General features: G+C 44.7%; 1 protein-coding gene across 1 annotated transcript; it reads right to left on the bottom strand.

Moving 5' to 3' along the window:
- Window positions 1-1338: 1338 nt before the first annotated feature.
- LOC309346091 (phospholipase A2 inhibitor NAI-like) lies at window positions 1339-9265 on the bottom strand. The gene is made up of 6 exons (XM_081869774.1): window positions 9112-9265; window positions 7857-7949; window positions 6077-6193; window positions 4221-4373; window positions 2904-3044; window positions 1339-1732 (listed from the first exon to the last, which is right to left on the bottom strand). Exons 2-6 carry the CDS (start codon window positions 7903-7905, stop codon window positions 1593-1595), a joined length of 600 nt encoding a protein of 199 aa, XP_081725900.1. The 5' UTR covers window positions 7906-7949; window positions 9112-9265; the 3' UTR covers window positions 1339-1592.
- Window positions 9266-15389: the final 6124 nt, after the last annotated feature.

Genomic DNA, 15389 nt, shown 5'->3' with positions numbered 1-15389 from the left:
TTGGAGGATGGATGGCGGCTAACAGATTGAGGTTGAACCCTGACAAGACAGAAGTACTGTTTTTGGGGGACAGGAGGCGGGCAGGTGTGGAGGATTCCCTGGTCCTGAATGGGGTAACTGTGCCCCTGAAGGACCAGGTGCGCAGCCTGGGAGTCATTTTGGACTCACAGCTGTCCATGGAGGCACAGGTCAAATCTGTATCCAGGGCAGCTGTTTACCAGCTCCATCTGGTACGTAGGCTGAGACCCTATCTGCCTGCGGACTGTCTCGCCAGAGTGGTACATGCTCTGGTTATCTCCCGCTTGGACTACTGCAATGCGCTCTACGTGGGGCTACCTTTGAAGGTGACCCGGAAACTACAACTAATACAGAATGCGGCAGCTAGACTGGTGACTGGGAGCGGCCGCCGAGACCATATAACACCGGTCTTGAAAGACCTACATTGGCTCCCAGTACGTTTCCGAGCACAATTCAAAGTGTTGGTGCTGACCTTTAAAGCCCTAAATGGCCTCGGTCCAGTATATCTGAAGGAGCGTCTCCTCCCCCATCGTTCTGCCCGGACACTGAGGTCCAGCTCCGAGGGCCTTCTGGCGGTTCCCTCACTGCGAGAGGCCAAGTTGCAGGGAACCAGGCAGAGGGCCTTCTCGGTGGTGGTGCCCGCCCTGTGGAATGCCCTCCCATCGGATGTCAAGGCGATGGACAACTACCTGACATTCAGAAGACATCTGAAGGCAGCCCTGTTCAGGGAAGTTTTTAATATGTGACATTTTAGTGTATTTTTTATCTCTGTTGGAAGCCGCCCAGAGTGGCTGGGGAAACCCAGCCAGATGGGCGGGGTACAAATAATAAATTATTATTATTATTATTATTATTATTATTATTATTATTATTTTATTGTTGTTAGCTGCCCTGAGCCCAGCTTCGGCTGGGAAGGGCAGGATATAAATAAACATTTATTATTATTATTATTATTTATTATATTATGACCCACGTCTTGAGCCCAATAAATCATAGCAGCACTTGCCATCATTATGAAGCCAGATGGGTACTTCAGAAGGGCTCATTATCAGTGTCCATCAGCTGATTGGTGCAGACAGTCCACTTTCAAGGGATCCCTATGAAGCCATAGTTTGTATTCAATCCACTTTCAAGGGATCCCTATGAAGCCATAGTTTGTATTCAATGATAGTCAATGCCTTAGGTTGCACTACCCAAAGCCAACCAAGAAGGTACATCACTATAATAAAAAGGTCATTAGGAATATCAATGCAGCTGGCTGGAAATGGATTTCCCTATATAAAACTGATTGAGGTGTACAGAGAGAGAAATTATCTTGCATTGCTCTTTAGCTAGTTTTTATTGGTCATCACAAAGCAGCAGTCAATGTGCTCTTTGGGAGGAAATTACATTAGAGAAGATCGCAAACACATGGGGAACAACTTGTGGCATCTCCCTAGGCTTTTGGTCTAATTCAGTGGGGCTCTTCTTATCTTCTTAGAAGCAATATCCTTGCTACCTAATACGGGAAGAATATAACACAATCTCTAATAAGGATCAATACTGAGGAGGAAGTCTGGTGGCTGATGATTCATTCAAGCTGAAATGGGAGCTGGTGTGCACTCAGCTTTCGTAATATCAGTATAAACCCCTGCAGTAGCCACTTTGCCCACTTTCGCAGCACAGGCGGGTTGGGAAGCACAGCCATTCATGACGACGTTGAAGGTGAATTTACCTGGAAACAAAAAGTTCAGGGTCAGGAGAAAGAGCTAGACAGAAAGCGGGAGAGAGAAGTAACCTGGCCTCACAATGGTAGCTATTTCCTATCCATGTCAACGGAGGCCTTGTTGAAAACCCAGTAGACTAGATATACAAGGAAACTTATCCTAAACCAGCCAAGGGATGAAAGTATAGAAAACACCAGCCCAGAATCTGAGAGTCTGTGGCCCTCCGGGTGTTGCTGGACCCCAACTTTCATTAGCCCCAGCCAACATGGCCAATGGTCAGGGATGATGGGAAGTGTGGTCCAACCTTGTGGACAAAAAAAGAAGAAGAAGTACTATGCTTAGTTAAACTATGGAATTTGTTCCCACAAGAGGCTGTGATGGCCCACAAATTGGATGGCTTTAAAAGAGGGTTAGACAAATTCATGGAGGACAAGGCTATATGTGGTGACTAGCAACAAAGACTTTGTTCTACCTCCATTGCTGGAGGCAGTAGACCTTTGAAAACTGTTTGCAGGGAATCAGGGAGAGTGCTGTTCTACTTATGTCCCTCTTGTGGGCTTCCCATAGGCATCTGGTTGGCTACTGTGAGAACAGGATGCTGGAGTAGATGAGCATTTGGCCTGATTCAGCAGCGCCTCTTCTTATATGTTCTTAACACCAGGAGGTACACAAGATCCCCATTCCTGCCCAGAAATTTGGGGTGAGCAGATGAACTATTTCCACTCCATGTCTGTTTCATGGCATGGAATGGTCACTTTTAACAAGGCCATTGCCTTTCCTTTTGACTTCACTGTTTGCATTTCCAACCCGCTCCAACTGCAGATGTGTGTGGTTGCAACGAAAGATAACACATCGAGCATCTGATGAAGAGGTCTGTGGTCCATGCAAACTGATGTCATAACAAATTTTTCATGGCAACATGACATGGCAACAAATGGTTGAAGGTGCCATTAGGGCCTTTGTTGCTTTTCATAGCTGACCTCAAATAATTGACTTAGAATCGTAGAGTTGGAAGAGACCAGAAGGGTCATCCCTTGCAATGCAGGAATCTTTTGCCCAACATGGGGCTCGAACCCACAACCCTGAGAGCTAGCAGACAGAGCTAGCAAGTAACCATTGAAGCAGTTTGACCAGGGGCTCCAGCTAATCTCCACTCGCAGACCTGCAATTCAGAATTACCATATGTGACTTTCTCCTCCATTTCAAGGCAGTAGTCCTCGGTTCCAATGCAATCCACGGTCTCTGTTTCACAACCACCAGGTAACAAAGAGTAGCAGCCTGGGCATTGCTTGCCATTAGGTTTGTTCAGTGCTGGTGGCACTGAAACCATATCAAGAGGGAAATGGGAAATGGATAGCTTGTTAGGCAAAGCAAAGTTGGCAGCTGACACAATTCAGCTACTCCCTCTGTTCCCCGCCCCCAGCAGCACACGTGTGGATACTTCCGATTCTCACCATCTAATTTTCTTGCTGGATTTTAAAGTTACAAACATAGGAAGTTACAAACACAGGAAGTTACAAACATATGGGGCTGCCCATGAACACATTCAGAAAACATCAATAAGTACGGACTATGGTGACCGTAAAGCAAAGAGATCAAAATGATGAACTTTCTATGGAAAACTGGAGGCCTTTTTTTTTTTTTTTTCTTGGAAGATCTGATGAAGTATTATAGTGATATGAAGTCGCGAGCAGGATTCGAGATGTGAGTGGTGGGAAAATAAAACAAAAAAGCAGTAAAATGATATTGGGGGGTTGGTAACAAGGCAGCAACCAAGAATAGGAACAAAAACATCAGGAAGGGAAGGATGGGAGGTCAAAAAGAAAAATCTAAGAGAATGTCATGTTGCCTGTGAAGTAGATTTGTTAAAATCTTTGAAAACTTAATAAAAATCCATTAAAAACAAAAGTACTGAATATGGCTTCCAGAATTCTGATGGTGCAGCCCTGTGCAGACATATTGTGAATTTTAAAAGTTTTATTAGCTGCTTGTTTCCCCCCCCCCCAACATAACACATAAACACGGAAGACCATAGGAAGCTATGTTAAACCAAATCAGGCTATTGGTCTATCTAGCTTAATAATGTCTATATTGCCAGTCAGTGGCTATCTGGGGTTTCAGGCAGGAGACATTCCCAAACTTGCCTGGAAAGGGATCAAACCTGGAACCTTTTGCATGCAAAGCAATTGCTCTACTTCTGAGATACATCTCCAGACAATATAGGAGCACAGGTCACGCCCCCTCCCCAAAATGTGCCTGGGGCCACAACCCCTGCCCAGCCCCACACTACACCACTGGGCCACGTGGGCACTGATAACTTCCCCCTGTGGACAACACCATAAGTCTGGCCATAATTATTTGTAATTATTTGGCCCACAGCAAGGTAGGGGAGATAAGAATATGGCCCACTGGTCACACCCAGTTCCCCACATCTGTTTTAAAGGGACAGAAGAACTTTCCAGGTTGTATGATCACTGGCAACTCACGGATACTTACATTGAGGAGATACTGTCCTGCAACCATCTCCCGTGCAACAGGTGATGTGGGACCGAATGTATTTTCCCTGCCCAAAATTCATGTACGTTGGGGGGCCGTTGCAGACACTTGAGGATGCACAGCTCTTTGAGACTGTCTGTGTTGTCACTTCACCTGCACAGCAAGAAAAATGGGATTTGGTTAACTAAAGAATCATGGCAAGAAAAATTGATGGACTATGCAGAACTGGCAAAATTGACATATAAGTTACGGGACAAGGATAACTGTGACTTTAAGGATGAATGGGAACCTTTCGCAAAGTATTTGAAGACGCAGCAAAGCGAACTGGACTCCTTGGCAGGTTTTGAATAAACATTCACAATTTTTTTACTGATAATAATTAGCTAAACAGTTTGAAGATCTATACAACTCTGTAACATGCAGAAAATAGCATTATTGGAGAACCCAAAGAGTGGAACTGAGGGAAGTCGGGGGGTGGGGTGGGGTGATGGGTTCTGTGGGGGGAGGGGGAGGAAAAATGAGGGGGGGGAATAAGGACATGTTTTTGGAAAATATGTTTTGTTATAACTTTGAATAAATAAATAATTAAGAAAAAGAAAAAGAAAAATGGAATTTGGTTAGAAAGCTGCAGTCACCAACTACTCTCACCCTATACCTGTGCAAATTAGCTTTGTATAGCTGGGTCGAAATTCCTCTGGGGGGGAATCGTCTGGGTTGTTCCTACGGGTGTTTCTGCAGCACAGGATCCTCCAGATTCAAAGCTTATCAGCACCATTCTTTTTCTTGTTCTTCTTTCATTATATGAATATTGGTTCCTCAATTTTTATACATGTACACACACTCAAGACTGCTGCCACTGCTTGATTTGCTCATCAACCTCACCTACGTCTTTGATAGCCACCTGTCAGGGACTGGGCAGAGGAGGAGGAATAGTGGAGATCCCCTCCCCTTCCTGACCCTTCCAGGGAGGAGAAAAGGAAAGACAGTCTAGATTTACAAACAGTGGTTTGCGGAGGTCACAGCTGAGAGGCAGATGCAGGGAAAAGCTGGGAAATAATGGGAGAGGAGGGGCAGGCAGAGCCAGAGCAGCAGCTGGCTGACATGTTATCACTAGAAAGCATTCCAGACCCACCATCTCCCAGAACCCGGCGAGCCTTAAAAGTAGGAGAGCAAAGAGCTCAAAGACAGAGGGAGCTTAGCAGCACCCATAGAGGGGACGAATAAGGAAGTGGGAGAGACACGGGGTGGAGATTCACTTGGGACATTATACAAGATGCTGGATTCTACAGCCTCTCTCTGTAAAGTTTGAAATAAAAAAGGACTGAAGGAAACTTTTCCTTGTCTTTATACTTTCCTGGGCAACCAGCCAGGGGCTGCTGACAGCATCCTGACACCACCCTTCCACTATACCTGATTAAACCCCTGTTCCATTTTCACCCCACCCATGCCTACCTACCCCACAACTCACTCCAAGTCCCTCCCCTCCCAGCTTGCCTTAAGTCCCTCTTCTCCCCTCTTCCTCCCCTCCCAGCAAACTGCAGCGTGACAACAGCCTTATATTTTTATGTAAATAGGGATACACAAACACAAGCATCCCTACTCTTTCTCTTGCCAACTATTAGCTGTTAGGAGTCATGCTAGTTGAGTGCTCTGTCCCTGGCTCTGTCATGCCAAAGGCATGAGGCTGGTTGCTGTCAAACTCTTGTTCTGAATGAGCAAATTAAGTGTGCAAAGCTCTTGCTTCTCATTTGAGCTGTAGGCTTAATAGAGGCTGTAGAGATCTGGGAGCACAACGTCCCCTGCCCACCCTCGCTGCAAGGAGGCATTTCTGGACTTGTCTGTCTCAGACAACTAACCTAATGAGGTTTCCGTGTAGGCAATGACACAGGTGTCTTGGCCAGTGTCACAGTTCTCCATCCTGCCAGCACAGCTGCTGCCGTGGCCACTGCAGACTTCACATTCCAGAGTAGTGCCTGGTGGAGAGAAAGCGACACAGTGTCATATCCATTTGCACAGGTCTGCCATGCCTCTGCATTACTTCCTTCAGCAACATGAACCTTCATGCATTCACAAGGCAAGGTGTGACCACAGCTGTGGGGCAGACTATCACCAGCACATAACTCCGACACTGAAAAGTAAGCAGGGGCTGTCCATATGCTGTTGGGTCAGCTTCAAGGTTATTGTGTTCCTTTACAAGCACCGTAACAATTTGGGTCTAGGGCAGTGAAGGCCAAACTTGGCCCTCTAGCTGTTTTGGGACTACAATTCCCATCCTCCCTGACCACTGGTCCTGTTAGCTAGGGATGGTGGGAGTTGTAGTCCCAAAACAGCTGGAGGGCCACGTTTGGCCATCACTGGTCTAGGGACTCAGCTACATTAGTCAAAAAACAATGCTTTGAATGCATTAGAAACATGCAACACCAGATGGCACCAGAGAGCAAACAAATTTTCTATGCCATTTTTACATAGGGTTGTTGCTGTTTTTTTGTTTCGTTATAACGATTTAATTTCTGACTTATTTACAGTGGTTTTTTCCCTTGTGTAGATCCACCCCAGGAGACCTCAAGGACTGCCTAATTCCCCATATTCCTGCCTGATCATTTATATCTTCAGGGGAGGCACTGTTAGTTGTTCCCTATGGCTCATATGCATGGCTCAGATCCACCAGGAACCAAGGACTGGATGTCAAGGACCTCATTTTATGGAAATCCCTTTCGGTGGAGGTCAGAGAGACTCTCCCTGCTGAACTTCTGGTGGCTATTGAAAACTTGTTGTTGTTGTTACAGCAGGTGTTTTAGTTGAAATTTGATCTTCTAGTTTTAACTGATTTTTTTATTGTTTGTATTGCATCTTTTTAAACTGCTTAGAGATTATTGCAGCTAAGCAGTATACAAACTGTTTCAATAAATAAATAAAAAACAGTATTCCAAGAATGATAAACACTTAAAGTTCTGTGGCTTCCAACCCAGAATCTTAGGGAACACAGTTTGGTGGGGTTGCTGAGAATTCTTTCTCTTAAAAATATAACTCCCTTTGCAGAACTGCAGTTCCCACAGCTCTCTAGCAAAAGGGATGGACAAGATATTCAGAATGGAATGTGATGTCAGCATAGAGATACAGGAGACACCCAATTCAGTTCACATTTCAAAACGGACCTCCCTAATTGGCACTTTCTGAAACAACTAGTGAACTGAAACATCACCATCTGCTGAAATCTGCACTTATCTGAATTTTGTAATGTTGCTCTCTGGCCAAGTACTGCGTGTAAAGATGCATATACCGGGGTTAAGTGTGTATTAAAAATGTACAGGTTACTGAAAAGAACATACAAAGATTCATTACATTAGGGTGAATGCTTTGAAAAAAAATGCACATCAAAGCATATTTCATACCAAAATGCTAATGCATATCCTTGAAAACTTATTAAAAATAATTACAATTGCTGGTTGATGTGCAAATGTATAGAATTCAAGTGAGAAACTGAGAGGAACCTAAATTGATAGATTTGCCTATCTGCCCCAGTTTAAGTCTATTTTGGAAAGCTCTTAAACTATCTGCCAGGGAATGGAAAATAATTTTCTCCTGCCAATGAAGCTACAGTATTTCCCATAGGAGTGCTTACCAGGCTCTACTGACCTGTCTGTATTAAAACTGAGAAGAGCAAAAATCCCAGGAGTTCCTGCATGTTGATGGGGAAGGATCACAGAAGAGACAAGAAGACTGGTGTATCTGTAATGATATCAACATTCAATGAACTGTTTATCTAAATATCATGTTTAGCGCCTGTGATTCTCCCCCTCCTTTTTATATCCTATTGTACCCACCCACTGCAAGAAGATCAAACCTATCCATTCTTAAGGAAATCAGCCCTGAGTGCTCACTGGAAGGACAAATCTTGAAGCTGAGGCTCCAATACTTTGGCCACCTCATGAGAAGAGAAGACTCCCTGGAAAAGACCCTGATGTTGGGAAAAACTGGGGGCACAAGGAGAAGGGGACAACAGAGGATGAGATGGTTGGACAGTGTTCTCAAAACTACCAACATGAATTTAACTAAACTGCGGGAGGCAGTGGAAGACAGTAGTGCCTGGAGTGCTCTGGTCCATGGGGTCATGAAGAGTCAGACATGACTAAACAACTAAACAACAACAACCCACCCCAAAATGGTAAAGGCTACAGCTATCATTCTGAAATTTCCCAGGTTCCATCCCCTCTGAAGGGGTGGTCATGCCTGCTAATTGCATCCAGTTCTGACAGAAGATTTTAAAATTTATAGATCAAGGTAGCTCCTGTGTCTGCAAACAAGAGTCACTTTGGCCAAAAGGGGGAGAGGCGTTCTAGCTATGTCTAGATTCCCCATTATAACGAATAGGACAACAGAAATTCGTTTATGCAGAATGACTCAGAACCCAGAGCGTATATCAAAGCATAAAAAGCACAGAGTGATTCAAACACCAATCAATTTTTTTTAAAAAAAGACAGAGTACAGTGGTACCTTGGTTTAAGAACAGCTAAGTTTATAAACAACTTGGATTAAGAACACTGCAAACCTAGAAGTAGGTGTTTTGGTTTGTGAACTTTGCCTTGGAATAAGAACATGTTTCGCTTCCTGTTGAATCTGTTCCATTTGTAAATTGAGTCCCCCGCTGCTATGGGAAAGCATGCCTTGGTATAAGAATGCTTTAGTTTAAGAATGGACTTCCGGAATGGATTAAGTTCACAAACCAAGGTACCACTGTAAATTTCTGTGCCAACTCCTAATATATACCAGCACCTGTTGTACATTGCAAGACAGATACTGGGGTTACTAAATACATTGGAGAGTTTATATGCATAGAGTTGAAGAAGGACTCTAGCAGGAGACAAGGCAGGATAAAGACCAAGGAACTCACCCAAATATCTTGAGCTGCTTTTCCGTTCTGGGGAACAGCTGCTCCGAATTGTAGAATTTGCTTTCTGTTTTTCTCCTGCCTTATCCGTCACTAATATAGGAGTCTTATGTACCATGTTGCTGGAGGGTTTGTTTGTTTTTTATAACACCCACAGAAATAACACAGGATTGTGGTTTCTCCTCTTTCTCCCACAATCCTTTCCCCATTCTGCAAACAAAAGGAAGCCAGCCAACAGCTTGGCACAACAAGGGCAAACACTGAAGGCAGAGAGGTCACTCTTGTGACTTCTTATCAGCTTTAAAAAGTCAGAGGAGAAGCGAGAAGGAGGAAGTACATCCTAGAGGTTAAGGGTAGAGCTTCTGACTTTGAGGATCTCCTGTTCTGAATAGGGGTGGGGATGACCCATTAATTATTGCACCTGCAAGGTCCTCCTTTATGCCCCATTCATTGTTGCCTCTGTAATGTCCTCCACATTCTAAATTGCTGTTTGTTATCATTATTATTAAATTTATTCATTTGGTTTTTCAGATTATAATTTTACAGTCACATATCCAATATACAACATAAAAACTAGATTCCAAGGAATCTCTTGGCCTTCCCTCCTCTTTGTGGGTCCTACTGTCAATCATTTCTTCCTGCATCTTTTATGATAATCCAAATCTTTTATCTCTCCATTGTATCCAAAATTCACCATTAAACTACAAGTGATATTCCAATCCTACTAATGATTTTAAAAGTTTACAATGGTCTTTATGATAAGGTATAAATTTCCCCCATTCCTTATTAAAAATTTTGGTCTTCCTGATTTCTGATTCTACCGGTAATTTTTAGCCATTTCGGGATAATCCATCAACTTGATCTGCCATTCTTCTCTGGTAGGTACATTATCTTCTTTCCATCTCTAAGTTGTTGGTTTTTTAAGCACTATTATAAACCCAGAGCCAACTGTGAATGCAAGCAACCAGAATGTGCTTTAACAAATGACACTGGGCACCAGCCAGTAGATTGACCAGACAGCCATAGGAAGCTGACTCACACCAAGGGCCCCTCTAACTCAGTACTGGCCCTGCTGTTGGTCTCCACAAGCATCATACAAATAGGAGCTACAAGTTTAAAATGTGCTCCCCACCCCCACCCCCACCCCTGTGTGTTTGGGCTAAAAGTAAGTCCTAGGTTTGCAAAGGTTGAATGCTGGTGTGCAAGATTTCAGATGGAAGTCTTTCTCCGACCTAGGACTCAGCTACATTAGTTAAAAGTGTTTTAAATGTATTATAACACTGTGACACCAGATGGTGCTGTAGAAGTGAAATCGGAATTTTACATTTTGAACTATAATACGGGTTTTTAAAGATTCCCGTTGAGCCCCCTAAACTATCTCCCTCTGTGTTGTCTTAGCTAACCTCTTGCCCCAAGATGTACTGGAGGAAAATATTCTGTTGGCAGTGCTGAAGGGAGATTCAGCTGCCAACCTGACTGAATTCGGTACGTGGAACGGGGTGTATATCTTTGTGACTTTGTCCTCCGTGAAATATTTTGAGCTGCTCCTGGCCATGGATAGGATCTGGGGCCTTTTCAGTGTCAAGTGCACACTCTAGCACATTGAGATTGCAGCAATTCTCTGTCTTCTTTTTAAAAATAAAAGGCATCATTTATAGAAATGTGGACACAATGGCAAGTTGCTCTAAATGGCCTATGAAAAATATTCCCCTAAAAAGCATTTGGGTATATAAATAATGCAAGATTTAGAAAAGCTTGTGAAATGCCATCATGATAATTTAATGACAGGAGTCCAGACATTACAGGAAAGATCAACACCTAATGCTTGCGAAAGATGGCAGCATTTAAGATGATGATGCTTCCCCCCAATACTGTTTCTTTCCTTAAATCTCCCACTCAAAGTAGACCTCATTACTGCATGGCAAAAACTATTGATAGACTTTGGGAGAATAAAAAGCCTACAATAGAGCATTAATTATTGTGGTGTCCCCCAGATCATTTGACTGTACTGGAACAGAATAATGTGTCTACAGAGTTTTAAATATTATGGTATTGTTCAAGATCTGACAAGGGTATGTTCAAAACCAATCTGCATATTAATACACTGTTTATGCTATGGAGGGAAAGTATGTGTGGTTTTAAATGATATTTCTAATTTCCAATTCCTTAGGGATTTTGGTAATGTTCATGGACCAGAGGTGCAGCAGGCAGTAACATAACTCAGGGCCTTCTTGGTGGTGGTGCCAACCTGGATTGTGATTCCCAGGGATCTCCATCAAGCCCCATCACTGTGTGCTTTTGAACATTTGTTTTAAACCTGGTTATTCCAGAACATTTCATCTGAAAATTTTCCTTTCATAAAGTGCTGTGCTGATTCTGTCCTTTTTCTAAGACTTCAACTATGATTCGTGGATTATTGCTGATTAAAAATTTGAAAATACAGCAATTTTTTATTCCGTTCACCTCTATAATTCACAGAGGATGGTTTGGCTGCTTTTGTTATGGCCTTCAAACCAGATTGCACCACCAGCGGAAGTATGGTGCAACTCAATAACTGGAACAAAGGTTCATGTGTTACTTTCAACAAATGTACAATCTGTGAACCTGTGTACATAAACAGCTGATCTGTACACTCACACAGTTATTCACATGAAACGCTTAATGAGTGTGCAGTGTATGTACCCATGGACACAGCAGCTGAGCTGCACAAATCAGCAAGTGTATACTCTTTCAAACGACATCTATCCATATGTAGAGGCAGCTTGTACCTGTGCTCAGTGTGACTATGTAAACAACACTTTTTATAAACAAGAATCTGTGGTAAAGCAGTAATAAGCCATGGTTAACTGTGGACAGTGTAAATTGCAGGAGGCCATGGCCTGTCAGGGGATGACGTACTGGACAGGAAAACCGCGGGGTCTGCTTTGCCAGCATGTTCCCGTGATGAAAAGCTTACTGATATGCCTATATATTCAGAGATAACCTAAGAGGCATGTTCAGTAAAAGTAGACATGAAGAGAATAATAAACGAAAGGATGCTGTAAAAAAGCTAGGATGTCTGTGAAGAATTGTGAAGGAATTTGCTGACACTGACAGTTGAATCTACGGCCTTGCTCTTCCTCCAGCCCATGCCTGTGGTGTTACTTTTGCTCTTCTGATAAAGTTATTGCTTCGTTACCTACAGGGGTTCCAACTATAGGGGGCCCTGGGGGCCCAGGCACCCACAAAAATTTGTTGTGAGTGCTCAGCACCCACACTGCAGGGCCTCTCACACAACTTCTGGTGCCCTACGAAGCACCGGAAGTCACATCCAAGGCCTTGCAAGACCTTGAAACCTGTGACGTCATGATGTCACGTCATGTGCGCTGGGCACCCATAACCTGAGACCCAAGTTGGTGCCCCTGGTTACCCAGCTGTAGCCTCTTCTTTGTTACAGGACTTGATTTCTATGCCTGTGCAAAGCTAAGGTGAGGAAAGCCTGTGGACTGTACTTTTGATGGGTTCCCCAGCAGCAGCTGCTGTTCTGACCAAATAACAGATGTCCCCAACCACCACAGGTGTGCTTTATTGCATTGGGCTGGAAAGCACAGAATGGCCCAGGGCTGTCAGGGGATGGAGTATGGGGCAGGAAAGCCCCAGGAGTCTGCTTTGCCAGCATGTTCCCCTCAGATAATGCTCTTGGGAAGCAGACACCAGCAGGATCGAAGCCTCCTGCTCTTGGCTGACGGTGGAAGATGATTCAGCATCTCATACGTTTAATAAGGGCTTACAAAACCAGTGTAACATTAGCTCTGCCCCATGGACCAGGTTGGGTGTTCCCCAAGTCAACTCAGGTTGGGTCAAGGGGGATGTGCACATCCTTAATACCTACACATACATACATCCCAGGCACCCACCTCCTTCCTGTCCTATACATGGACTGCTTGGCTTCCTGTATGGGTTGCCTTTGAAGTGTTTTGGCATGAAGTGGGAGAAGGAAATAATTAACAGAGAAAGAAGTATAATGGCTGGCTATTGAAAATCATGGGAAATATTTGCCCTTTGCACGGGAACAAATGGATCCTTGTTCTACGCAGCAAATGTAATCTGACCACTCTGGTTGGTGCAACCTCGTATGCATACAATTGCCTAATTGGGACTCAACATCTTGATTTTGATACCTTTTCTCTGGGCTTCTTTATATCCTTAATCCACTGCATTGATTGCTCTGGAAGGTGGCCATCTGAATACATGATGCAAACGAGGGGCCTTCTGAGGCCATCAGGATGGAGCCCACCCCACAAAACTGAACTGAACCCACAGGAGTCAGTGATGGCCACCAACTTAGTTGGCTTTCGAATATGTTTAGACAAATTAGTGGAGGAAATGGCTATTGGAGGCTACTAGCCATTATAGCTATGCTCTGCCCCCATGGTCAGAGCCGTTGTTGGTGAAAACCAGGTGATCCTGGAGAGCCAATCCTGTAGGGCTGCCTGCTATAAAAACTTGCAAAATCAACCTGAGCAGTTCCTTGCTTAGTGATTCCTTGCTGAAGCTATGCTCTCCGAAGCTCCATGCTGGGCTAAGGTTCTTTCCAGCCTGCTATCTCCCAGGTTGAGGGAGTGGTTGATCTGGAGGAGGCGGAGGAGAAGAAGAAGAAGAAGAAGCAAGAAGAGGAAGTAGACAATTCAGTATAAACAAATACAAAAGTCCTCTCTCATCTGAGGAACTTGGGAAACGCACCACAAACCTGTTGCAGCAAATATACTTTCAGTGGAAAGAAATAGATTGGGAAATTGTAACTGGGTGAGGTTGGGTACATTGGCAGGAAATGTCTTTCCACATCCTCTTTCATCAAGGATGTTAGCCTTTGCCGTGAAGCTCTGAAACCCACACATGAGTCACAAGGTGGGTCAATAAGCAAGGTTTGACCTGACTGGATTGGTATAATCAGCTGATAGCTGGATGTGTGGCTGCTGTGAAAAGGGCAAATTCCCTTCTGGGAATCATCAGGAATGGAACGAAAAACAAAACTACTAACCAGAGTTGTTGGCATCCCTCTGCCTCGAGAGACAATGGAGTGTGCCTCTGGCAGTGAAGTCAAACTGCTTTGTTAGCAGCACTGAAGTGACCTCCCCAGGGTGCAAGCCTGGGCAGTGTAAATGGAGGTCCCAAGATGTCTAGGTGACCAGACCTCCCTCTTGGCCATGCTGAGGTGGTCTAAAAGAAAGCAGAGCAATAGCTTGACTGCAGAACTTGCTGGAAGGAGGGGCACAAGTTGCCATCCAACTGTCTAGGGACTCCACTCTGGATTTGTGTAGGGTTAACTCCTTAGCCTTTTCTTCTCCTGTAGATATCCCACAAGGCAGTGGAGGTTTAGGATCAGAGTTTTTCTTCTCCTAGATAGGCTACCTTCCCAGGTTGACAAGCCCTGTTTGCCCCTCTCTTCCCTCTTACAGCATGTGCAGAAACCGCCTTCTTGACCATTGGACCCACTATTGGTCTCATCCACTCAGTCCACCAGAGCCTGTCTTCACTTGCGGGGCGAGTCCCTAACTCACCAAGGGTTTGAGACCTGTTGGTTGTTAGAAATTTCACTCCTCCGATGCTGCAGATGAGATTGTTGTAAATCACATCTGCAGCATCAGAGGACGCTCAGAGTTTCGGGGGCTTGCAGGCACCCCCAGGGCGTTTTTCCAACATTGGCTACCCTCACCTGTTTTAGCCAGGGGTCAGCAAGGTTTATCTGCCTGGGCCGGATCGGTCCCGTAGATCCCTTCATGTGCCAGATCACGCGTGAGTGTGCACGTCCACAATTTCCGGTGTCTGCGTCTGCACAGACGCAATTTCCGGCGCCACTGAAGCGAGTCCCCGTGCCGTGCTGCACCGGTATAGAGCAGTGTACAAGCAGGCAGCTTGGTTCGGGGGCGGCGGCTCGGGGGCTGGTCAAACAACCTCCACAGGCTGCTTCCAGCCCATGGGCCTTAGGTTGCTGACCCCTGGTTTTAGCTGTCCAGTTAAAGCCATTTCCCGGTGGTGTAGCCACTGTTGCATGCTGACAGCTTCTAGAGCCACAGGTGAGAGCTGAGTGCAGGGTGGGGGACCAAAGATAGACAAACTACCCCAGAAGGAGCACAATGTGTCCCCTCACCAGAGGTACTACCTCTCCGCTAGCGGTACCTCTATGCAAATCTATGGTGCAGCCGTACTGGGAATACTATGTTTAGTTCTGGTCACTGTACCCACAAACTGAAGTTGTAGAACTGCAAAAGGTATAGAAAAGGCCAACAAAAATTATCAAG

This window comes from Podarcis erhardii (assembly GCF_964252035.2).
Source record: "Podarcis erhardii genome assembly, chromosome: 7".
In the NCBI taxonomy this organism is placed as follows: domain Eukaryota; kingdom Metazoa; phylum Chordata; class Lepidosauria; order Squamata; family Lacertidae; genus Podarcis; species Podarcis erhardii.
Note: the sequence above shows the minus strand (reverse complement) of the source record. Positions and strands in the feature narration are given on the sequence as shown.

Bases quoted from the DNA above. Each gene is read 5' to 3' on its own strand.
- LOC309346091 (XM_081869774.1), bottom strand. From the start codon at position 7,905: ATGCAGGAACTCCTGGGATTTTTGCTCTTCTCAGTTTTAATACAGACA. The intron at 4,374-6,076 runs GTTAGTTGTCTG...CTTGCTGTGCAG, and splicing joins CTACACGGAAACCTCATTAG to GTGAAGTGACAACACAGACA. The intron at 1,733-2,903 runs GTAATTCTGAAT...TTTTGTTTCCAG, and splicing joins GGAGGAGAAAGTCACATATG to GTAAATTCACCTTCAACGTC.